Below are 24,181 nucleotides of genomic sequence, written 5' to 3'. Positions count from 1 at the left end.
CAGCTTTAAATTTAGAAGACTAGTTGGTCCGAGACAGATCCAACGCTCGGAGAGAGTTATCAAGAGGCCACAAAAAGCTAGTACAACTAAAAGCAATAGTGGTATGATATTCAACTTCCCACTGACAATAGGTAGTAGATGGGCACATAAGATACCTCCCACCGTAGCTCTGACTGCCAGCTATCCAACTTCTTTTTTTATGTACCCTGCCCCTTCTCCTGCGAACCACTCTTGTTACGCTTACAAAGATGCCTTCCATAGCACAAGACAAGAAATACCAGGATGCCCTTGCACAGATGACCGTCGTGAGAGAGCCCTTGCCATCTAAGTGCTGTCATCGCATTCATCTTAGCCCAGACTTCGCTTGAAACACGATGGGTGATGGGTATCGGACCGAGAACTGATATGTCTTGCGCATAAGGCCGTGGGATAGGCATGAAACGAACCAAACTGGTGGTGCTGAGGGTTCGACCATTTTGAAAGCTAGTAATAAGATTGCTTCACGGATAACTTCCCAAAGGAAGGCTCCGGCAAGCAGTGACTATACAGAGGCGTACATGTTCTGATCCCTGGACATTTTCCGCGTGAGATTGAAAAGTATCATCTATGCCCTCTTTCTGTCGTTCGTGGTTCATCACATCATTATGGTTTCCCATCAACTTCCAAAAGCGCTTATCAAGTCCCCGTTGCTGTTTTCTCCAAGATCGTCTTCATCATCTCGTTTCCAAGCTTAACTGCGTCAGGGAAACGAGGCGCGAAGTACTGCTGGATTCGCTCAAAGCGATCACGGTAGGATTCGAAATCGCCAAACGAAACGCAATCAGACCAGGCCTATTGATTGTACGCAATATGTCAGCTATCCTGGGCTTTTGAAGACAGCATGAGAAGCCTCCTGGCCCACGACATCACTGCCGTTAGAACATCAGGCGAGATTGAGTACTTACCCTGGCAGCGAATGTGAACTCTAGATCGTCTGAGCGAAAGGTTTTGTCGTCAATTGCGGTATCCAATGCCTCATCGAGGAGCTTAGGGTTGCGGAATAGATACTCAGTGACCCCCAACCACAACCGGAAGAGCTTCACAGACCAATTAGCAACTCAACATGGAACGATGTAAGCAATGCAGCTGCGGCATTAGCGTCACTCACAGGTGTTGAGCAGATCATATGATCATAAGGGACGATGCCCAATTTCGACCAACAATCGACAATTGCAAGAAGACTCAGGTGGTTGTTCGGCGGGTGATACTCCCGAGGCCGGTTCGAGAGGGAGAAGCGATCCAGGACTTCATCTTTGAGGAGCAATTCCTGACCCTCAGTACCGTCCTTGAAGACAGCCGCGCCGGCCGCCTTGACTCGACGTTTCAGCTCCTCTCGCTGTCCACCGATCATCAGTTTATACAGCTCCGTTACGGATTGGGCATAGGTGCGGATCTGTTCTTTTGCAGCAGGGTTGAGGATGGCGAGGCCAGCATAGACATGCCATTTGTTAGAGTAGATGCGCAATGTGATGTTGATCTTGACGTTTTCAATTCCGCCAACCCAGCGCGACATTTCCCAGGGGAACTGATTGTTTGCTTGCCAAGCCGTTCCCATGCTTAAAAAGGCTGCATGTGTAACCGCTTGGGTATCTGCAGTGATCCGGTCATGCATCTCGCCTGTGAGGTAAACATATTTGGAACCGAACGATGAGAATACTTCTTCGACGAACCGCAAACTCTCGTCCGAGGCACGATGCTGAATCAAGACCTGAAGCAAACCGTGTTATTATGCAGGAAAGACTCGCAGTAAGACATGCATGTCATACCAGAGGTTGTCCCTTCGGGTTGACCTGGGGTCCATGGAGCGAATGACAAGATAGGATTTCTACATCTGGAGGAAGATGCTTCTCAAATGCAGCTAGTTCAGGCGCCTTGCAGGATGTCTGGCCGCCAACGATCGCACCGACCTTGGTTGCTTTCCACGAGTCAGAAAATTGATACTAAGAGTGGTGGTGGTATCCTTTGCTCGAACAAGGACATACATGGCCCATACTGTGCAACTACCCTGTCGATGACAGCAGCCTCTACACTGTATATAATATAATCGCTAATTCTTGAAACCAGGTGTCCATTCGGGAGTATAGTGACACCTTGCTATATATACGATGAGCATGGACAGCATCAGCTGTGAGCAAACGACGTACTTGAGAAGCAAACTCCTCCTTTAGACGTTCATAGTTCTGAGGAAGATCACATGCATTTACCCTTTATAAATAGTGGTTAGTGAATTTCAGCCGCATGGACTTAGTAGAGTACGATTGAACCTGAGAAACTTGAGAGTTAGCACTCAGTTTGAGGACGGCAATATCAGAGCTTTGAGAACCAAGGAATCCTTCATGAAAATTTCAGACAAAAGAAATAAAGGTAGCTGAGATTTTACATCATTGACAACCTGACAGTCAACCACAGACCAGAATGGCGTAGCGGTGCAACCGCCAGGTCATGCTCGAGCCAAATGCACTCAAGTCATCATGTAAAAGGAAAAGAAAGAAGAGACAAAAGAGAGGATGTCTTACCTATTACAAGCAAATGATGGTGGCCAATAGGGAAATGTGATGATTTACCTCCATCCTGCGAGACTGAGCCGCTGGGCATACATCTTGCCCATGTCTCCCAAACCAATGATGCCAATCATGGCATTTTCCTTGGTGAGGACCATATTGATTCTTATTTAGCTGCACCAGGCTAACTAATGAGCGAAAGTGCAGCAAAGACAGTAGACAGAAGATAAGACGGATATCTCTAGAACCATCAGGCTATGCTGATTATTCAAAGAAAAGTGTGATCCAAGAAAGATCAGCACTGTTGATGTCTGATTGTCCAGAAGATGAGAATCCGACAGAGTGGTGGAAAATTTGACTCTTAGCTTAAAAGCTCCTGGCTGACCGCCCACCGGCCCGGCTGCTGCCGTCTCACCGAGGATATTGTACCCATTCTTTCTGCCTTTCTGCCTCAGGCTGCAACTCGCTTGACCGCCGCGAATTAACTTCTGGCCAATCAGCGCGGTGCAGCATTCGTAGGGCACACACAATCTCCACTTTTTGTATATCCAACTCCATCAGCGTATCTTGATTTTCTCTTCTTCTCTTGCTCCATATTCCATCCCACGACCAGCACACCCAAAATGCCTCCCAAGAAGACCACCACTGCCGCCAAGGAGAACGTCTCTCTCGGTCCTCTGGCCGGAGATGGTATGTTTGAGGTAATGCGAATTTTGCGCATACTTGACTCTAACAGTCGTGTACAGGCAAGCTCGTTTTTGGCGTTGCTCGTATCTTCGCCTCTTTCAACGATACCTTCGTCCACGTTACCGATCTGAGGTTTGTTTTTGACCTTCGCAACTTTTGGCCTCGCGCGATTGATACCCTCGAAGAGCGATGCGCAATGGAGTCTCCTCTCAGACAAGGAACTAACATGGTTCTCAAATAATAGTGGTCGCGAAACCATCTGCCGTGTCACCGGTGGTATGAAGGTCAAGGCTGACCGTGACGAGTCTTCTCCCTACGCTGCCATGTTGGCTGCTCAGGACGTCGCTGCCCGCTGCAAGGAGCTCGGCATCAACGCTCTCCACATCAAGATCCGTGCCACTGGTGGTATGTAGCGAAACATTAGGTGACGGTGTGGGTTGGAATAAAAGAGCTAATTTTATATCACAGGTAACGGTACCAAGACACCCGGTCCCGGTGCCCAGTCCGCTCTCCGTGCCCTTGCTCGTTCTGGCATGAGAATTGGCAGAATCGAGGACGTGACCCCCACTCCTTCCGACTCTACTCGTCGCAAGGGTGGTCGCCGTGGTCGTCGTCTGTAGACGTGTGCGGGTGTGTCTTTGTCCAGGCTGTGCAATTTCTTTGCATGGCTGGGCTGGAGGCTACCGCCAGGGCCTTGTGCCCGCGGATGTGGATGGAATAAACGCGAAGAACGGCCCTTATCGCCTGGTCTTCAATTTTTCTCTCATGTCCAAAAGCTTTTGTCTTCGGTTCGGGGTCTCATAGTCTGTTAGCCAGTATAGCAGCTATCTCTGCCAATATAACCAGAATTGGAGCATACTCGGGCTTCGTGATGTAGCGAGATCATCGTAGATTGCCATATAAGTCCTAGTAGTCTACGGTATCATGCAGATGTCGGTTTAAAGTAAAGAGGGAATCAAAGATGGATTTGCAGGTCAGTTTACAGCCGATCTGAAGGCTGAACGGTGAAGTGGCACTTGTCGAGGTGATAGCTAGTGCGTGCGGACGTTCAAATTCGATAAGAGCTTTGGAGCTTTAGCCACTCAATCCTTTTCACCATCACATCAAGCACAATCATTCTCCCTTAAGTATTCCAGTCCTCAGGTCCTACTAACTCTGCCATCGCGCGCCTCTTTTGACGTTGTTGCGGACAAGTCTACTGAAGGACGGCTGATGCCATGAACTGACGTCAAGGCTCAGATCTGGACCCCAATTCACTTTCACAACGGCAGATCCTTGAAGGGCTTGAATAGAGCAGTCGCATTTGCTGCCTCTCCAAGTGGTCGCTAAAATTGGACTTACAAGAATAACACTGCATCCACGTCCACAGCCATGCCTCTTCTCTCGCCCTCCCCCACCATCCTCGTCCCCCACCTTCCGGCAAAGACCCTCGTCGGCATTGACCTCGTCACCTTCACATCGACACGCAATTTTCACGGCATACGAGACCTACCGAATGGTTGGCACTTTTTATACACTGGAACAACGGAAAGCCTTTCTCTGAGATCCGGGGGTTGGTTCTACGTTGGCGATATCAGCGTCTTTGATGAGAGTCACAATGGGACCATAGTACCGGCGTCATCCAGAAGTTTGGGGTCGGATATTTTCGTGTGGAAATGGAATTCGGAGACAGAATCACTGGAGCCTCTGCGAGCAAGCAGCGATGCGGACAGGCAGGAGGCGATGCGACATAAAGCGAATTTAGGCGCTGTCTGGCAGCGTGGTGGGCTGTTCCGGTACCGCAGTCGTGTCTCGTCATCGCGGACATCGCCGTCGCACTCGCAGTCGCAGTTGCAGTCGCAAGAGCACCAGGGTCCTGTTCAGGAAGACATTGATGAAGAAGACGAGGAAGAGGGCAGAAAAGATTGGGCAGACTTGACGAACAATATTTCCCCAAGGCTTCTGTCACGGATTGTTGGCGACCCTGAACTAGACGTTGATGGTCGGCCTCGGTGGATGGTTACGTCCGGTAGCACTGCAGAAAGGGATAGTGATAAGATTCCAGGACTTCCGGATACCAACTCAGAGGATCTGGCTAAGGTTACCAGGGAGCAGGAAACTGCATTCTCGTTTCTTCCTGTTGACCTGAAGCGCACATGGAGAGAAGGAGCTATTGGGCGGGAGAGGACCGAGGCGGCTCAAGATCGTTCATGGGCATTGGGGGACCTGATTCAACGACACTCCAGTGGTGGAGACCGTGGAGAAAAGACGGGAGAGGCACAGATCCTGGGTGAACTTCAATTCACTTTCTTGATGGTTATGACGTTGATGAACTACTCATGTCTGCAGCAATGGAAAAGATTGCTGGAGCTAGTCCTGACCTGCCAGAATGCAATCAAGGATCGTGAGCCTTTCATGGTGAGCGTACTCCGATTGCTTCTGCTACAGCTAAAACGGTGTGATGATGTCGAAGGTGGACTGTTCGATATTGACGGAGCCGATGGCGGGGAATTTCTGCGCAAGCTCCTGATGAAGTTCAGGCGAACCCTATATGAAGTCGTCGACAACCCTGGTCCTACGCTGAAGGCCGAATTCGACAAGCTGGCTACATGGGTCAAAGACGAATACGACTGGGAATTGGATCGCGAAGCCTTTGTCCGCCGGGGCATGGTCCAGCTGGAGGACGGCGAGGAAGTTGAGCTAGAAATGGAAGATGATGGAGACGACGAGACAGGGGAGTATGCTCCCCTCGTTGTCGATCTCGGCGAAGGGAACACGACGCAGGATCTGGACATGGACAATGTGGATACGCCATAGACGAGTATCTTCTGCTTAATGACACTCTAGTATGTAATTCAGTCGACTCTTTACACGTCATCGCGGTTCCTTATCGAGTCTGTGCGCCATTCACCTGTGCATCTCAAGTAAGCGACTCATGATAATCGGAAAGACGTCTATACCACCACACGTCAGTTATGTGACGAGGGAACAGATCTTCAGCTTATTCAGATATTGATCAGTTACTCTGTGGGCAAGCTACGATGCCGACACCTCGTTCAAGGCGATTCAAAATAAGGCATTTCAACGGTCGTCAGGATAAACCTCCAGGCCAACAAAAAAGATTTGAATAGGTATTTACAATTCCAAGAGCTAAAGCTCGGTACATAACTATATAAATTGGCAAGCTCAGCGTGAAAACTCCGTTCTAACCATCATCCCGCATGCAACACATTGTCACATTTGAGTCTATGTCTATTGGCAAAAGAAAGGATGCATCCACTTTAATTTTCGACCTCTCCCTCGATCACATAAGACCATTCGTGGTTCTCCTTGCCATACATGATGGCGTCCAACCAAGACCTGATCTGGGCAGCGTATCCTGCACGCTCAACGCCCGCATCAACCATGTCCATATCGAGATCGCCGTTCCTGACGAGCTTCACAGGAGTGATAAAGTACTATTTTGCATTAGCGAAATGATGAGTGAGAGTTGTCGAGCGAAGAGTGACTTACAGCAGTGCCGGAGACGAACGCCTCAACAATGCGTCCCTCCTTCCAGGCCAGCTCAACATCTCCGATGGTAAGCGCCTTTTCCACAACGTCAACAGGTGCAAGGCTTCCGACGGGCTTGGCCAATCTCGACCGTGCCAGCTCCAGCACGCTGCGGCGGGTGACGCCGGCGAGGATCAGCTGGTTCTCAAGGGGCGCGGTGACGAGCTCGAGTCTGCCGGTATCCTTGTTCTCCCAGACAATGAAGAAATTGCTGGCGCCGGCCTCGGTTACTTGACGGTCCTCCCCGAAAAGCCAGAGGACCTGGTCAAAGCCCAAGGCTTGAGCTTGACCGTGAGCTGACAGGGAGGGGCCATAGTTAGCTCCGAGCTTTGCGTAACCGAAGCCACCAGGCCAGGCACGGATTGTCTCAGGGTGGGAGGCGAGAAGCTTCAGGCCTGGCTTGGTGCCAGGCTCGACGGGCTTCTTGGATGGGTCAGGCCATGGCACGGCGATAATGAAGAGGAGGGCTTCCTTGGGTGTTTGCACGCCCAGATGAGGGCCGCTGCCGATCAAAGTGGGACGAAGGTAAAGGAATCGACCGGGTTGGTCCTTAGGGAGCCAGCCTATTGGGGGGGGGGAAAAAGCCTTGTTAGTCCCTGTCAAGAAATCCTTTGGAGCAGGGGTGCATACGGGGTCCATCTATCTGCATCAACTTGGCGATAAGGACCTTGAGCTCCTCGAACCGGAAAGTGGGCAAAGAAGTTCTCTGGGCACTCATGACAAGTCTCTCGCCGTTGCAGTCTGGCCGGAACAGACGCAATTTGCCGTCGTATCCTCGGTACACCTTCATGCCCTCGAAGCATTCCGTAGCATAGTGCAGGCAGCCGGCGGTCGGGGGAATGCTGAGATTCTCGTATGGTTTGATTTCGGGGGTCTCCCATCCATTGTTCACGGTCCATCTGACGGTGACCATGTGGTCTGTACAGTGCGAATGACTGAGTTCCTCCGGGGAACCGGGTTCAGGAACCAGACGCAGGTTGGTGGACCGAGTTACCTTGACGGTCGAGGCATCAAGCTCTCGTACTGTCTGCGCAATGGAACCCATGATTGGCTTGGTGTGATGATTGCTGATACGTTTCGAAAATTGGAATATCCAGAACCCGGTTATGACAAAAGGTGCAAAAGTCGAGCGACAGCTAAACAAGGGGCTCGAGGTCAGGACTTGTGAGTCACTATCAGATCCGGCGATGGTGCCGAACTATAACAACCGCAGGAACCAAGTCGAATCTGCCTGCGATAACGGAGCCTGAGGGATACAAACAAAGGATGCCGGTCTACAGAGGAAGACAACCCGCTTAGACCGAGTTCAGGTAATTCTTACTGTATAAATGATGAACTATCTACTCCATGTTTTCTCCGATTGAGAAACACCGGGAGGGGCGAAAGCAAAAGTTTTCTTTGCCGAGCGGAGCCATTCTCTGGGACTTCGCCATCGATATCCGCAGCATGCAGTGAGATCAATTGCGATGATCTAGCCTTGATGTCCTCTTGATGGATCTCTCAATGCGGTTACAGGATGCTTCCGAGAACAACTAGCTTTATCAACATCCCTATCTAGCCGCTTTCTTCATGACAACAACATAAATTGCTTCATCGCTTTCCCTCTTGATGACTTGCAGGAGCAATAGGATTAAATCGCGCTGGTCCGCTTACGGTATCGCGCGACTGCAGAAATGGGCAATATCTAGGCCGTTTGTAGTAGGCGGAGAGATGAATGGCACTTACCGCCTTCTTCTTTTTTAAACCTGGTGCGGGATGCCGATTGTAGCCGAGCGGCTAACAAGGGAGACCTTTGATTCCTGCAAGATTCTAGGTGTGAGGATTGAACTACCAACAGTCAGATACCCTTCAGGCATTTCTAAGTGTCAAGATCTGAGACTACGACTAGATGTTTGAGTTGCGAAAGTAGAGCTATGTATTTCTTTGTCTTCGATCAAGTCCAAGACGCACAGTGACGACTAAGCGCACCAGACAATGATCTGGGCACCTGCGGAAGGATAAAGACAGACCATACCGAATAACGTATTCGGTAAGCGAGTCGGCCACGTAAGCGAGTCGGCCACCCCCATCAAGAATCACCACCCCTTTGAAACCAAGGCTATTCAGCCATCCATATCACCACGAAAAATGCCCAAATCATCAAAATCCTTGGTGGAACGAGAGGGGAGGATCTCCTTAGCAGTTAAGGCTATTCAGAATGGCCAAATCAAATCAGTTCGTGAAGCTGCTCGTGTCTTTGAAGTTCCCCGGTCAACACTTCAAGATCGTTTGAATGGAATCAAATTTCGCAAGGAAACCCGCGCCAATTCCCATAAGTTGACTCCTATAGAGGAAGAATCACTTATTAAATGGATTCTCTCATTAGATCAACGTGGTGCACCGCCAAGGCACTTCCAGGTCCGTGAAATGGCTACAATATTGATCCAACAACGTGGTCAAGATACAACTTCCTCAGTGGGAGAGAAATGGGTATATAACTTCATTTCCCGCCATGATTCCTTGAAAAGTCGGTTTAGTCGTCAAATCAATTATAAACGGGCGAAATGCGAGGATCCTGAAGTTCTTCAAGCCTGGTTCAAACGCGTGCAAGCCGCTATATCAACTTATGGTATCGCCAATGAAGATATCTACAATTTTGATGAAACCGGCTTTGCTATGGGCCTGGTGGCTACCGCGAAGGTAATCACACGATCATCCTGTGAAGGAAGGCCCTTTCTTATACAACCGGGAAATCGAGAATGGATAACTTCAATTGAGTGTATCAACGCCTCCGGATGGGCATTACCAGCATACTTAGTGTTGAAAGCAAAGACTCATATTCAGGCCTGGTATGAAGGTAATACTCCAGCTTCATGGAGAATTGCTATATCATCAAATGGATGGACAACACGAGAAATTGGTGAACACTGGCTCAAAGAACACTTTATTCCTTATATTAAGGACCGAAGAACTGGCCAATATAGCCTCTTAGTTCTTGATGGGCATGACTCTCATTTAACACCTCAATTTGATGATATATGTCGTCAAAATGATATTATTCCTATTTGCATGCCTGCAAATTCCTCACATCTCTGTCAACCTTTGGATGTGGCCTGTTTCTCACCATTGAAACGAGCTTACAGTAACCTCATTGAACGGCTTGTACGAACAGGATATCACCATATTGATAAGGTTGACTTTCTTGACGTCTACCCAGAAGCCCACGCCCAAGCCTTCAAGAAGATGAATATACAGAGTGCTTTTAGAGCCTCAGGATTAGTCCCTTTTAATCCTAACCAGGTTCTGGATAGCCTCATCTTTTACAAGGAAGACAGCCGTCCCAGCAGTCAAGGCACTACATCTACGATTACCAAAACACCGATAAATTTGAATCAATTCAAAAAGCATGAGTCAGTGATCTCTCAATTACTTCAAACAAACCCTCCTACCTCACCAATACAGACAGCAATATCTTACATCTGTAAAGGTGCAGAGATAGCCTTGAACCGTGCTATTCTTCTTGAACATGAAAACCTTCAACTTCACCAGGCCATTGAGAGACGAAAGAATAAGCAGAAGCGTAACCAACACCAAATGAATGGTTTGAATGGCTTCACAATCCAGGAAGCACTTGAGGCATTCAACCATGTTCAGGCCTTAGAGGAAGCAGCTGGTGATACAGGGCCTGGAGATGATCAACCACGCCGTCGGGCACCACCTCGGTGCAGTATGTGTGGTGTTTTAGGACATATACGTACAAGATGTCCTAATCGAGTAGCTGCCTGAATTCAGCGCGTTTTAATGGTTAGATTAACGTGGAATAACTTCCTTTTTTGTATGTAAATCAGAATTCTAGGATATGCCTTGACCGGGTGGCCGACTCGCTTACGTGGCCGACTCGCTTACCGATTACGTTAAGCTTCATTAGTCAGACTTCTCTCCCAGGAATATGGAATCGGATCCGATAGATGCGTTAGTACTAACCTTACTGAGGACATCTTCATGGTTGAACCATCTCTCATCCCAGCCGAAGTCCGGACCTTTCCCTTATCAGTTGAAACCGTAGATATGCCAAAACCCCCAGGATTCATCACAGCGGGCCCTTCACCGTCAGACTGGAACAAGGTGCTTGCCAGAACCAGTCCATTGGTACAGACACCTTGATCTGGCACTGGGCCTCAAATCCATAGTGTTAGGTATTGAACCTCACCTGAACCATTTCGAACATGATGTCCAGAGATCATCCGTACATCCACCGCAGTCTTAGATTTAGATGCTTTTCACACTACAAACTCGACACGGTACCTACCTGTGCATCACCAAATTGAAGTCCACTCGGATTGATGGGTATCTGAAGTCGAGCTGTTCGTGGCTGGCTACTACTAACCGGATATCCTAAATGCTGAAAAGTATTCCTCATCATCACGTAGTCAGCTAAGTACCTTTGTACTGATGAATATTAAGCCAAGTTATTAAATAACTGGGATTAATGTGCATAAACACCTGCCTATTCTATGGGTACATCTGCCCTGACTCATGATGCAGGAGGCAAACATTATCTCAGCGTGATGTAAAATTCTTATTAGGTATCAATATCCGCCATGGATGTGATCTGGCAATCCTCAACCATCAAAGACCTAAGAATTAGGTGTTCTGTACGACTGCACAGACAGATAGGTCGAGGCTGGGGTCCCCTATTTTCCTGTTTCGGTCATCCTTCAGGTAATCGGATTGGCGGTCGTGGGAAATATTGGTATTACGGATACAGAGTTAATAGGCCAGAGGCTGCAGGACAAATTAAAGAGTAGTGAGAATACCAAGGCCAAGGTTGTCTCTTAATACTTCTTGTCAATCGAGAAGAATTACTTGATAGGTGGGATGCAGGGAAAGTCACATATCGCCACGGCTGTGACGTTCCTGTGCAACGACCAGTCAGATTGACTGGGAGTGCAACGAACTATTTCCGTTGAATGGTTGCCATGTACATTATCCTATTTTCGAATCAGTCATACTCGCTAGTGGTTGAGGTACTCAGCTGGGTCGCATTTTGGTGGTCGGCTCTACCCTAAGTTGGATTATGGAGAGGTACCTAAGCTACGGGTCGGTTGTGATATGTATCCGCAACTCTGTTGCCACGCACTGCCGCAGTCCACGCTTCTCAGCTCCACATGATGAGTAGCCAAACGAAAAAGCACCAAGCACCAAGACGAGCAAGAAGGGCGGGTCTGGCTTGGTTGTCATATTGACATCAAATGCAGACACCTCAACTTGGAAGCTAGGTTAATGTGTAACTCTCTGCTCCTTGGCAAACCCCATGCACGGGCTAGGTAGACTGGCTGGGCTGATGTAAGTCCAGGTAGACAGACTTAACACTGGATAGACGGACAGACAGACAGAAGGCTCAAGCAATGAGAACGCTCGACCCCCACACTATCCATGGCGTTTCGGATCGGTGGTCTCTTCCGCCCTATTATCTCATCGCTTTCCGTGTTTCTCCACTGCCAGATGACCAGGAGATAGAATTTGCATCAGTATCTTTCTTTTATGCACCTGTGAGTCCTGGACGTTCGGTCTGTTAGTGCGAGTGGGTTCATCAAGGTCGAATTTCTTGCTTGTGCGGTATCGTTTGGGTTCCTAAATTAATCAAGGGGACGGGCACATTTTACATACCTCAACATACTGAGATGGCGCTTGGTTGTATAGACAGTTGTAATCAAGCCGGGCTAGAGGGCCGTCAGACACGTGCCTACTCGGTAAGAATGAGAGGAAGAAGGATGTGATGGAACTGGTAAATGACGGAGAGCAGTTAGATGCTAAGCCAGCAATCAGCTGATGTAGACTGATTGCTCACTCGTGGTGCTGTATAAAGGTTACCAGGTATGGTGTAGCCAGGTCCCTCTAAAAGGGGGGGGTCTTTTTGACTGTTGGACCAGAAACATTGAGCTTCAGCTCTCTTTCCATGGACAGCCTCCTGATCTCTGCCCACAAGAGACTGTTCACAACGGTCTCAAATAGCCTATAACTAACTAGTTGTCCAGTACCTTACTTTACCTCAGCATGAAAAAAGGAGGCTCCGTCACTGTTAGTACCTTTGGTCCACATATGAATTAGTAGTAGGCTTGAACCACAGCCAAATAAGACTGGCTGGTTTGCGTGCGTCTTAATTTCTTCCGGCCAATCCAGGCCTGTTACCAGCAAGCTGTGTTGAGTATCGGTACCAACGCCATGACTATGCCTCGTTACCTTTTTGGATTTCCCTCATCCTTCAAATATTGCCACAAAGAGTTCCTATCAGCCGTAGACGGCAGTTCAGTAATCTTTTCTTCAACAAGCTTCCCCAGCATCTGCAACGAGGCTCCCCTACAGCCATACCGACGCCCACAACCCCGGGTAAGTCCGTCCATCCGTCCTCCCTGTCGCTACTTCGCTTCGAGAGGATTGGTCAAGGGGAAGCGAGACACGATAACAATTGGGGTCTGGAGCAAACTGTGATCGTCACGTATGGAGTTCGCTCTCTGGTCCAAGTGAAAGCTGCATGAGTCTGGATGTGTTATCACTGCCGCCAAGCCCTTTTGTTTGTCAGTATCAACATCCCATTCCTCTTTTCCTAAGGAGCATCGTCCCGCAATTACCAGTTCTTCTGGAGTGAATCAAAAGAAGAGAAAAATGGAATAATGTTGCGCCCTGAGGCCGTCTGTGTTCGCGTCCTGCGGTGAGACAGTTTCCTTCTGCCGAGAGTGAAGGTGTTGCCCGAGATGGCATCCGATGATCAGGACAAGCATCTTCCAGCCCTCGCCCCGGGCCCACGAGGTCCCATTACGCTGAAGACTACCACCGTATCACGGCCAAAGAAAATTTCCACGGCGTGCTTACCATGTAAGCAGGCGAAAAGAAAGGTAGGAGTAGAGGTTTTCTCTGTCAGCTATAATCGCAGAACAAACGGGACAGGTTCATTAGGCAAGGTCTTTCCGCGTCGTTTCCACCTCCTTTGGCTTCAACCAACCCAAATACACCAGTTCACAGCTAATGGTTATTGACTTTCTTTTGAAATTGCAGTGCAGCGGCGGACCACCACCCTGTAAATCCTGCAAGATTGCGGATGCCGAATGCGTCTTCGACGAGTCCCTAGACCTGAGGCGGAAGGTCGCGGCTAAACGAAACCTCGAGGAGTTGTCCTATTACCGAAGCCTGCTATACGCTCTCCTTGAGTCACTTCGCAATTCAGACGAGACCGAATTGAACAAAATCCTGGATCACATACGCGGTTCTCCATCGCTCAACAGCATTGCGGCTATCGTGGCAGGGCCGACCATAGACCCAAGCGATGTCAGTTCTGAGGACCTCAAAGGTGGTTCTGAGGAGTCCAGCTCGCAAGCTGGCTCGCAGGAACCCGTATACCTCGATATACACTCTCGAATAACCATGGAGAAGCTTTGCGATATTCCTCTAGTCCAGGTCCCTGCTAAGCCTTGGACAGCCGTCACCCATGATGGTCAACTTGTTTCGCATCTGGTCTCTTTATACTTTACCTGGGACAATCCCCTAGTGCAGATCGTGGATCAGAAGGTCTTCCTGGAGCATATGAAAGCAGGGAAGACGAACTCGGAGTTCTGTACGCCGTTACTGGTGAACAGTGTTCTGGCCATGGCAAGTGTACGATGTCTCCCCAACTCTGTTGAAGGCAGCGTTCCGATTTTGACTTTGGCAGGTGTACTCTGATTTCCCTGATGTCTTTGCTGTTCCCTCAGAAGTGGCTTCGCGCGGCCGGCATTTCTTAATGGAAGCAGAGAGACTTTGGAGAGCCGAGGAAGGCCAGGCTTCTCTGGCGAATATCCAGGCGGTAGTCCTGATGAGTTATGTGTATGTCGCTTGCATGGAGTGTTGTCGGGCTGGAACGCCTCCAACTTCACTACTCGTGGTTCAAGACGCTAATGTTTCTGAATCAGTTTGAAATCTCAAGGGAAGAGTCAACTCGGCTGGCTCATGCTTAAGCAAGGTGTGCAACTTGCCCAAGATTTCGGACTCTTCCAGGCATCAAGAGCAGTACCTCATAGAACGTGGTCCGTCCAATCTCAGCGTGTTGCAGCAATCACTGCATGGGGGATTTATATCATGAACTCGTATGGCCGAAAGCATCCAGTGGCGCATACATGGCTGATCTTTGTGACAGGCAGGTATCTATGGAACTACAAAGGGCACCGGCCTTAAAACATCCGGACTCCAACCTGTTCAGCGAGGAAGAAGCTACCGAAAAAACCATGTGGAGTCCATACCCTCTTACGAACAGGCTCGACTACGTCAGAAAACCGGCCCGTCTTCGTTATGCCATGCGGAAGTTGGCCGACCTGACGCTGATTACGGTGGACATCCAAGAGCTGTTATTTGAAAAGGTATTCGAGACAGCCGTCGAGCGACTCTGGGCAGCGGCGGGGGTGTTCGTTTCGCGCTTAGAAACCTGGCTCGTAGATCTGAAGGGCGCTATGGAAGATGAAGATCAGTTTATGCCACACATGTCGTTCCTGCGGTAAGCCTGTGGCCTGGGTCAGTACGAAATACCGAAGTCCTCACTCATAATTGCAGGATCAAGTGTCACCAAACAATCATGTCGATGTTCAGCTTTCTTTTGGAGCACATGATGGCTGAACAACCACAACACTTACCAGAGATCCAAGAAGCGACTAAAATTCGACTTCGGGCTGCGAAAGAAATCGGTTGTTGTTTGCGTCAGCAGCGCCAGACTTACGGTCTCGAACAGATTCCACGATACCTGCTCGACACTATCAATAGCAGTTGTCTTGTTTTGGCCACCGACTTGTGCGATGAGGAATCGCAAGAATTGTTTGCTGAGACGTGTCGGTACCTGGTCGCGTTGAAAAAGAGGCTGACGAAGGTGGAGGAGATGATCGTGAGAATTGAGTCTCTCGTGGGCGCTGATACCTTTGCAAGGGCCGCGGGTTACTTGCACTAGGCTCTGGGTAACCCATCCCCATTTATGCTTTGACGACCTCCAGGTAAGCCAATGTACGAAACAGATGGAATACTGACGAAGCAAATGAATACTAGGGCTCAGTCGAAGTCTTGTGAAAGGGGCCAATGAGGCGGAGACGAAGGGTGGGGACGGAAGACGGAATCTATCTGATGGCAAAGCGTTCAGTAACGAGAGTCATGAAGCAGTCAGTTTTGACAAAAGAGTCCTGTTATCAGACAGGATGTGTATGCTGAAGAGCATCCATCATATCGAAGTTGTACAAAAACGAAGCATGGCCGATACCTGCGTCATTGGCGGTCATTATAGCACAGCGTCCTTGGTTGGAAGTGCCGGCTTGACCAGATACAGTCAAGAAATTCAATGAACTCTATGACTGGGGACTCTGTTTGGAATGCTCGCTTCCCGATTTCTTGGAGAGATTATTCGAGTTCGTGTCAAAGAAATGGAGGGAGGGAGGGATAGGTGCTATATGGACGACCTGTGTGCTACCCGGCGGGAGAACGGTGGTATGATATCCTGTATGACTTGCAAACCGACTTGCAAAATGCTACTACTATGAAATTTGTATGGTAGATCCAGCATGTAAGCATGGTAAAGTAGGAGCTTCTACGAATATTGCTGCATAGCTGCGTCATGTATCCAAGCATTAATCCACGGTTGACACCATACTTCTCACTACTCATTATCCACGATCGTCCCGTATGGTATGGCTGTCATAGAATAGTATTTTACAGGCTTTTTTTTCCCCCAAAATGGTAGGGCAGGACATGGCACTCCAGCAGTCCAGAGAGCCACAGGCGGAGTACTCCATCGATGACGCTTACACAAATTGATACTTCCCCTGGTTTGCGCAATGTAGACCACATGGGGCAACAAACTTGATGTTCTACTGAACCCGGAGGAACCCCTGGAGCTTATCTTACCTTAGGTCTTGTCCAGTTGAGTGATTCGAGCCCTACTTATACATGGTCCTTCACACGAGCAGCTTTGGAGAACTCCAATGACCTGGTTATGAAATTCAAATGTTTTTATCATAACACACGGACTCACAGAGAGGACTAGTCTGCTTCCGCTTGCTAGTTTGCTCTAGGCTCTACATATTCGTGATTCCTATCCATTGGAGATCTTGTCGATGATAGAATCTCAGTCCTAATCCGAATGATGGTACTTAGAGAAAGAAAAGCCACGCAGCTTCTCATTTATAGCCTTAAGATAGGCACATTCCAGTTTGAGTAAAAGAAAACAAATTCATTGGTTCTCAGCCTAGGACTCCTTTCGCTCCGTCATGGCCACATACCTAGGCAGAATTCGGGATATGCACGGGATATGAAAGAAACTTCCTGATTCGCAAAGATTACTGTATGACAGTCAAGGAATATCACGTGGTACTTGCGACATAAATGCATAGATGACTCAGCTCAATTCCTATGCAGAGATAAGATAAACACAAACCTCTTCAAGCGAAAACCCTCAAAATTCGACGCCGCCGAAACAATTATCCCACACGCCGACGTCAACCAGCAACGCCGAACGACGTATCTCCCTCCGCAGCTCTCGCTTGCCGACCGACCCCGATACGATCTCACTGGATATTTTCCCGTTATCGGATCACCTCCAGAGTCAATATGTCGTACGAAGAGCGCGTCAATGCGCACCCTAACCTGGGCGACGAGTCCGATGTCGAGGAGGAGGCCCTCGTCAACGACTACCGCGAGCAAGTGAATTTTGACGACGGCATGAGTGAGCTGGAGCGGACAACATCCCTTGGAACTGGTTCCCAAACGCAAGATCTCCAGGCTCAGCTTGCCGCTGCTGCAACCCCGCTTGAATACCAGGCCACTCTCGAGACCAAGTTCGCAAGCTATGACAACTACTGCAGCTTGTTCCACTACATCCTGAACTCCGAAGGCCCTGTCGAGCTGGAGGTGCCATCTGTACGTCTCCATCTCTAGCCCACTTTGCTCTATGGAAGCAAATCTCCACGGGCTCTGTGTATTTTCTCCGCAGTTTCGCCAATGTGATTTCATGGCCGCTGTTGAGACAATTGCTAACTGCGCATACCTGTTTCTTTCAAATAGTACTACTGGGCCTGGGATGTGATCGATGAATTCATCTACCAGTTTGAATCGTTCTGCCGCTACCGTAACCGTGTCGCCCGCAGCGGCTCCAACGAAGAGGAGGCACAACTCCTGCGCGAGAACCCGAACACATGGGGCTGCTACTCCGTCCTCAACGTTCTTTACTCTCTTATTCAGAAATCGCAGATTAACGAACAATTGGCTGCTATCAAGCGCGGAGAGGATCCGTTGGCATTCGCTGGTGAATACGGCTCCCGCCCTCTGTATAAAATGCTGGGATACTTCTCTATCATCGGTCTGCTGCGTGTCCACTGCTTGCTGGGAGACTTCAGTCTTGCTCTCAAGACCCTCGATGACATTGAGATGAACAAGAAGGCCATGTTCGCCCGCGTCATGGCAGCCCACTTCACCACTTACTACTATGTGGGTTTCTCGTACATGATGATGCGTCGTTACGGGGATGCCATTCGCATGTTCAGTCACATTCTGGTCTATGTTTCGCGGACCAAGAACTTCCAAAAGGGTGGCAACAGCTATGATGCCATTGCTAAGAAGAACGACCAGATGTATGCTCTGATCGCGATCTGCGTGGCTCTTCACCCCACTCGTCTGGACGACACTATCCACTCGGCTCTGCGTGAGAAGTATGGCGAGCAGCTCCTTCGTCTCCAACACGGCGGTCCCGATGCTCTTCCTCTGTTCGAGGAGCTCTTCCGCTCCGCTTGCCCAAAGTTCATCAGCCCAACTCCCCCTGACTTTGACAACCCGGCTCTTAACATCGACCCTGTCGACCACCACACCGCTATTTTCATGGACGAGGTCAAGAACACCTTGTACAACCCTACCATCCGGTCGTACCTCAAACTCTACACGACCATGGACTTGAAGAAACTCGCCGGTTTCCTCGAAGTCCAGCCTGAGGTGCTCCGCTCTTGGCTGCTGGTGAACAAGCAGCGCAGCCGTCAGGTGCGTTGGGTTGAGGGTGGCCTGTTGGAGGGTGAGGTCGTCAGCGCGAATGACCTCGACTATGCGCTGGAGAATGACCTGATCCACGTCAGCGAAACCAAGGCCGGCCGCCGTCTGGTGGACTGGTACTTGAGAAACTTGGCCAGAGTTTACTAGATGGCCACCTCATTTCACTCCGAACCTCTGCCTGAGGCTTTGAACGAGGTATGTGTTATGCCAGTGCATAGGATATGTGAGGCATTTAAGTGGACACCGAGTAGTCCAGCGGTAACGCCTCAACCGCTCCAGGAGTTATGAAAAGCCGATCAGGGACTAGAGGTGGCAGCTAAGGGTGGTCAATAGGAATAGGGCGTTTGGATAACCCTAATCTTGAAGTGATGCCAATCATTCTTCCTGAAAGAAAACAGAGGGGTAAAAGAGGCAGTAGGGCGAGGATTAGCCCCTCTCATGATGAATTTTGTTCCGTGTCCCCCATTTTCTCTTTATCTTCATTTTCAATCCTTGTTTGTTCTTAACAAGCTGTATCCCAGGTTTACGGCCTTGATTTGCTCGGGACACGGGTTCGTCGCGATCAAAATGAGTTTAGATGGTTGATTCAGGGCGTAAATGTTACATTTATGTTTCTCTAATTCCATATTATACGGTCTATGCATCATGATTGCAAATAAAAGAAATGTCTCACTTCAGTAATGGTTCCTTGGGATTGGCGCGGCCAGGGTTCAACTTGCATATAATATATATAATATGCCTGTCACAAGATTCGGTGGGTATAGAAGCACAGGTCGTCACCCAAACGAGAAGTGGGGTATGGTATCTATTACTCTATCTGATAAAATATTGTGATATACATTGAAGAGAATGTGCAATCGGTTCAAAAATCTCAGCATCCAAAACCTGGTCAAGGAGATTATTCAATCCTTCACATCGAAACTCGTTCCGCAACCGCAGTTGCTCGTTGCCCGCGGATTATCAACAATCTTGAATTGACTGCCAATCAGTTCCATAGTATAGTCGACCGTGCTCCCCGATAAGAGTTCCAAAGACGGCTCATCCATGACCACCTTTGCTTCGCCGGTCCCCGAGGCCGTGCCTTGTTCGGGTTCCGCTTCGAATACCGTGTCTTCCTCGGGGTCTATCTTCGAAGCTGCCTCGAGAGACATGAGGTACTGGAAGCCGTGACACCCTCCGCTGGTCACAGTGATCCGAAGATGGTGGTATGGATTCTCCTCCTTTGTTGCCGACGGGGAAGAGGATGGATCCGTGATTTCTCGAAGACGCTGGCCAGCAGGTCAGTAATCTTGGAAAAGGATATGCTCCTTGAATGAGAAGTATGGGGGGAAAAGTCCAATAAAATAAAAAGGCAATAAGATGATGAAGACAAATTGAACAAGCCAAAAAGAAAAAGAGCTGAATAAAAAAACATACAACAGCCGGGATTCGCTGGTGGTCACCCACCCAACTACTAACCGGCCGGCGTGTGGCTTAAGTACGGCTGAGCGGACGGGAAGCCCTGTTTTCCACACCCTATGGTCGTATGTGCTAGATTTGTGTTCAACAAGGCTTATACCACGGTGACGCAGCTCTTCTCCTCCCGATAAAGCGCTGATATGTAAATCCCGAGGAAGCCACGGCAGATGGTGTCTTAACTGGTCTGACATTTCCGCAAAGAGACAGAGACAATTTTAAAGAAGTCATCCAACATACCTCTGCTGCCCGAGGAGAAATATTGATCATCAACGCATTCCCTTCATCGTCCACCCTCGGATTCTGTACGACTTTAACGCCCCGCCGAGCAGTTGATGCAGAGAAGGCACAGCGTTGGCGGTAATTCAGAGAACGTCTTGTGGAAGGGATTCGAAACGAAGCATTGGTCGTAGATGGGGTCAGAGAGCTCGAAATAGACCGAGGAATTGTGGTGCTGCAGGAGGAGAAAGGCGCGGACAAGCGACAGGCCGAATTCGATGCTCTGCCGCATATGCGTACGAGCGCCACTCCAGACATGTTTTGGCGTCGCGATAGACGAAGAACGGCTGAGGATAACGCTGGCTGAGACATTATTGCGGTAGATTTTAGGAGTCGTCAAGATGTTTGTCGAACAAGTCGCATATTATTTTCAAGTCCTTTGCGTAAGGCAATGCTTGTTTGTCATCGGCAAGCTTGATTATATATCCTCCAAACACCACAAGGTAAGTTTCCCGTTAGTCAGATGGTTCCGCGCGACACCATTGGTCAGTCGTGTCGGTAAGCAGCGGCAGAATAATGATTTCCGTCGGCGATAGTCGTCATGGAGGGGTGACAACCCTGAGGCGCAACGGACAATGCTGCCATGAAGTGCCTAGCCCATTTACGAGACTGACAACGTCTTGCAGCTATCTGTGGCAGCTAGATGTGATATACTTTACATCATCGCTCACGCAAAGTTCACGCAGAATGGGTTCTCGACTACATGTTCAGGAAATCCAGGGCGGACCCCCGCTTCCTTACGAAGATGATATCAGGGCATTTTGCAAAGAGTATGCAGAGTTACTAGATGCACATGACCCTTTGCGTCGCTTCAGAGACGAGTTTATCGTTCCGTCAAAAAAGGATCTAAAAAGAAAGACTCTGTTCCCAAACGATGGTATGTATGTACGACTTCGTGTAGACGCCCCATTTGCTTCGCTAATACAAGCTGTGTCTGCGTCCATGCTGCAGAAACTGAAGAGACATCCGATGAAGAATGTATTTACCTCTGCGGCAACTCGCTTGGCCTTCAACCCCGTAGCACCCGGAAATACATCGAATACTACCTTCGGACATGGGCAACCAAGGGCGTAACCGGCCATTTTGTTCCGCATGACGACCAGCTGCTTCCTCCATTTGTTAATGTCGACGAGGCTGGAGCCAAACTCATGGCCCCGATTGTGGGTGCACTAAAAAGTGAAGTAGCAGTGATGGGCACGTTAACGGCCAACCTACACCTCCTGATGGCCAGCTTCTATCGACCGACTCGGGAAAGATATAAGATCATCATCGAAGGCAAGGCATTTCCGAGTGATCACGTACGCTTTCTGGAGTCGATTCCGTCTTCAACGTTATGTGGCCAAAAGCTAACACGAATCCGAGTTAGTATGCCGTTGAATCCCAGATCAGGCATCACAATCTCGACCCAAAGGATGCCATGGTCCTTATAGAGTCAGACGACCTTGATCGGCCCATTTTGGACACAGAATATATCCTCCGAGTAATCGATGAGAATGCGCATAGCACTGCTCTGATCCTCCTATCCGCAATCCAATTCTATACCGGGCAATACTTCGATATTCAAAGGATCACCGCCCATGCCCAGTCTAAAGGTATTCTTGTTGGCTGGGATTGTGCCCACGCAGCAGGCAATGTTGACCTGCGACTGCATGATTGGAACGTCGATTTTGCTGCATGGTGTACTTACAAGTACCTCAACGCCGGACCTGGAGGGATGGCAGCTTTGTTTGTCCATGAGAGGCATGGCCGAGTGGACATGGAACAGGCCGCATCTGGGAAGGAGGCTTTCCATCCGCGGTTTTCTGGCTGGTGGGGAGGGGATAAGCAAACTCGTTTCTTGATGAACAACCGTATGTTCATCTCGCCGATTTAGATTGTGTTTTTATATTGAATTTCTGACCTTGTATGACCAGACTTCGTGCCCCAGCAAGGAGCCGCCGGGTTTCAGCTATCCAACCCATCAGTTCTGGATATGAATGCAGTAGTGGCATCATTGGAATTGTTTAATCAAACATCGATGGCTGAAATTCGCAAAAAGTCCTTGAACCTCACAGGATACCTGGAACACCTTCTTCTCCGTGACCCTCAAACCGAGAGTTCCGAGAAAAGACCCTTCAGCATCATCACTCCGTCAAATCCAGCAGAGCGTGGAGCTCAATTGAGTATACGTCTCCAACCAGGCCTTCTCGACCGTGTCCTTGAATCGTTGGATGAGGATGCAGTAATCATAGACGAGAGGAAACCAGACGTCATTCGGGTTGCACCAGCACCTCTGTATAACACATATGTAGAGGTGTGGCGATTCGCCCAGCTCTTCCATCTTGCGTGTGATAAAGCGCTTCGTGGTCGAGAGTAACATAGCAACACTGTGATGGCAACAATATTTTTTACGACACAACGGATGTACATACCTTGACCGTATATACAGTGTTGAACAGTAGGGATATTATGACATTTATGAACCAATGTAGCAAGTTGAAAAAGGACAAGATTTCGATTGTTTGTTTTCTTATTGCTGCTATTTTGAAGATTTTCGTGGAAATACACTTTAACCGAAAGCAAAATAAGCTCGTTCCAGAGGTTGTCGTTCCGACTCCCAAGCAAGCCAATCTGATCTGGTAGTCCTGTTTTAGAATGTCGTATTAGTAAATCCGCGAGAGATAAACCAAGATGAGCGCAAGGGTGATAGATCATACGGCAAAAGTCCCATGGCATTAACCTTCCAAATTCCCAGTCCCAGCAAAACCAATTGCATCAGGACATAAACAGCCTTCACTCCAATCAATTTCCCGCGAATGCCTTCGGTGTCGAACTTCGCGAAGACAGTATTGGTGTTCATCAAACCCTGGATGGGGCCTTTGAACAACATGAAGACCATCATGATACTGAAGATCTGAAGGCTGTTTCCAGACATGTACATCATGATCGCGTTCATGGGGATCTGCTTCGAAGGAGCGAGAGCAATCTCCCATGCTTTTTTCAGCTTTAGAGTATCGGTTTCGTCAGGCTTAGCGGTTGTGGAGGTAGTTGATTGCTGCTGAGCACGCTAAATAACAACCCAGTTAGTTTGCTTCGAACCATGACTGCGCTCACTCAGTTAATTCTACGCATGGATGGTGACTTACGCCCTTTCCTAGTACTTTGCTGCTGGAGAATCCCGGAGGATCAGGGATACTGGATGCGGCCTTGGTAGGACGCGGCATAGGGGTGTTCAGCGCAACCACCCATTGCGGCGGTGGTGGAGGATTGAAAGGTTTGGAAGCCATACTGGATGACTTGGCTTGGCGCAAGGACACGGTCAGCGCTGTTCTTTTGGAGCCGAAATCGTGAGAGACCGGCGAGTTGGAGCAAGATTGCAAATGATGTAGATTGATGATCAGGTCGGAGTTGATCTAATCGGTGGTCAAAACTCCCCACAAGCACGCGGAGCTGGCGGCAGCCGGTCCACTCCTGATTTCCCTAAATCGTTCGACGGATCCAGAACGTTTAAACCACAATGACATCTGGCACCTATAATTCCATTTTCTTATTTTGAGTCTTTGTGTCTATTACTTGATATCCTCGACGGCGCGATATTCCACGCCAAACCCCAGTCTTGATTCAGCGAAGGCTTGAGCGTCTGCCATACAGACACTTTGTGAAAACGACCTAAGCACCACGACGATTCC

The 24,181-nt window shown here is 49.0% G+C and overlaps 9 protein-coding genes across 9 annotated transcripts, besides 3 other annotated features; 5 read left to right on the top strand and 4 right to left on the bottom strand.

Moving 5' to 3' along the window:
* Positions 1 to 675: 675 nt before the first annotated feature.
* Positions 676 to 2,698, bottom strand: NFIA_085830 (prephenate dehydrogenase (NADP(+)); the record flags this gene model as incomplete). Its single annotated transcript, XM_001260524.1, has 7 exons — positions 676 to 831; positions 945 to 1,076; positions 1,148 to 1,747; positions 1,806 to 1,954; positions 2,022 to 2,133; positions 2,184 to 2,244; positions 2,604 to 2,698. The coding sequence occupies 7 exons, from the start codon at positions 2,696 to 2,698 to the stop codon at positions 676 to 678; spliced, it is 1,305 nt and encodes a 434-aa protein (XP_001260525.1).
* A 465-nt stretch (positions 2,699 to 3,163) lies between these two features.
* Positions 3,164 to 3,847, top strand: NFIA_085820 (40S ribosomal protein uS11; the record flags this gene model as incomplete). Its single annotated transcript, XM_001260523.1, has 4 exons — positions 3,164 to 3,230; positions 3,287 to 3,359; positions 3,472 to 3,632; positions 3,696 to 3,847. The coding sequence occupies 4 exons, from the start codon at positions 3,164 to 3,166 to the stop codon at positions 3,845 to 3,847; spliced, it is 453 nt and encodes a 150-aa protein (XP_001260524.1).
* A 751-nt stretch (positions 3,848 to 4,598) lies between these two features.
* On the top strand, positions 4,599 to 6,023 carry NFIA_085810 (AAR2 splicing factor family protein; the record flags this gene model as incomplete). The annotated part of the gene is made up of 1 exon (XM_001260522.1): positions 4,599 to 6,023. The coding sequence occupies one exon, from the start codon at positions 4,599 to 4,601 to the stop codon at positions 6,021 to 6,023; it is 1,425 nt and encodes a 474-aa protein (XP_001260523.1).
* Positions 6,024 to 6,487: 464 nt separating this feature from the next.
* On the bottom strand, positions 6,488 to 7,803 carry NFIA_085800 (branched-chain amino acid aminotransferase, cytosolic; the record flags this gene model as incomplete). The annotated part of the gene is made up of 3 exons (XM_001260521.1): positions 6,488 to 6,664; positions 6,720 to 7,321; positions 7,389 to 7,803. The coding sequence occupies 3 exons, from the start codon at positions 7,801 to 7,803 to the stop codon at positions 6,488 to 6,490; spliced, it is 1,194 nt and encodes a 397-aa protein (XP_001260522.1).
* A 985-nt stretch (positions 7,804 to 8,788) lies between these two features.
* Positions 8,789 to 8,821: a microsatellite.
* Positions 8,822 to 8,918: 97 nt separating this feature from the next.
* Positions 8,919 to 10,403: a mobile genetic element.
* Positions 10,404 to 10,610: 207 nt separating this feature from the next.
* Positions 10,611 to 10,643: a microsatellite.
* Positions 10,644 to 13,763: 3,120 nt separating this feature from the next.
* NFIA_085790 (putative C6 transcription factor) lies at positions 13,764 to 15,265 on the top strand (the record flags this gene model as incomplete). The annotated part of the gene is made up of 4 exons (XM_001260520.1): positions 13,764 to 14,390; positions 14,446 to 14,597; positions 14,684 to 14,857; positions 14,908 to 15,265. The coding sequence occupies 4 exons, from the start codon at positions 13,764 to 13,766 to the stop codon at positions 15,263 to 15,265; spliced, it is 1,311 nt and encodes a 436-aa protein (XP_001260521.1).
* A 2,086-nt stretch (positions 15,266 to 17,351) lies between these two features.
* NFIA_085780 (putative eukaryotic translation initiation factor 3 subunit EifCl) lies at positions 17,352 to 18,926 on the top strand (the record flags this gene model as incomplete). The annotated part of the gene is made up of 2 exons (XM_001260519.1): positions 17,352 to 17,660; positions 17,805 to 18,926. 2 exons carry the CDS (start codon positions 17,352 to 17,354, stop codon positions 18,924 to 18,926), a joined length of 1,431 nt encoding a protein of 476 aa, XP_001260520.1.
* Positions 18,927 to 19,681: 755 nt separating this feature from the next.
* On the bottom strand, positions 19,682 to 20,825 carry NFIA_085770 (HesB/IscA family protein; the record flags this gene model as incomplete). Its single annotated transcript, XM_001260518.1, has 2 exons — positions 19,682 to 20,047; positions 20,475 to 20,825. 2 exons carry the CDS (start codon positions 20,823 to 20,825, stop codon positions 19,682 to 19,684), a joined length of 717 nt encoding a protein of 238 aa, XP_001260519.1.
* A 375-nt stretch (positions 20,826 to 21,200) lies between these two features.
* On the top strand, positions 21,201 to 22,869 carry bna5-1 (kynureninase; the record flags this gene model as incomplete). Its single annotated transcript, XM_001260517.1, has 4 exons — positions 21,201 to 21,390; positions 21,465 to 21,811; positions 21,880 to 22,363; positions 22,427 to 22,869. 4 exons carry the CDS (start codon positions 21,201 to 21,203, stop codon positions 22,867 to 22,869), a joined length of 1,464 nt encoding a protein of 487 aa, XP_001260518.1.
* A 192-nt stretch (positions 22,870 to 23,061) lies between these two features.
* NFIA_085750 (ER membrane protein complex subunit 4) lies at positions 23,062 to 23,779 on the bottom strand (the record flags this gene model as incomplete). Its single annotated transcript, XM_001260516.1, has 3 exons — positions 23,062 to 23,137; positions 23,210 to 23,559; positions 23,639 to 23,779. The coding sequence occupies 3 exons, from the start codon at positions 23,777 to 23,779 to the stop codon at positions 23,062 to 23,064; spliced, it is 567 nt and encodes a 188-aa protein (XP_001260517.1).
* Between the last annotated feature and the right edge of the window lie 402 nt (positions 23,780 to 24,181).

The sequence above is a fragment of the Aspergillus fischeri genome, genomic scaffold, assembly GCF_000149645.3.
Source record: "Aspergillus fischeri NRRL 181 1099437636264 genomic scaffold, whole genome shotgun sequence".
Classification (NCBI taxonomy): Eukaryota; Fungi; Ascomycota; class Eurotiomycetes; order Eurotiales; family Aspergillaceae; genus Aspergillus; species Aspergillus fischeri.
Note: the sequence above shows the minus strand (reverse complement) of the source record. Positions and strands in the feature narration are given on the sequence as shown.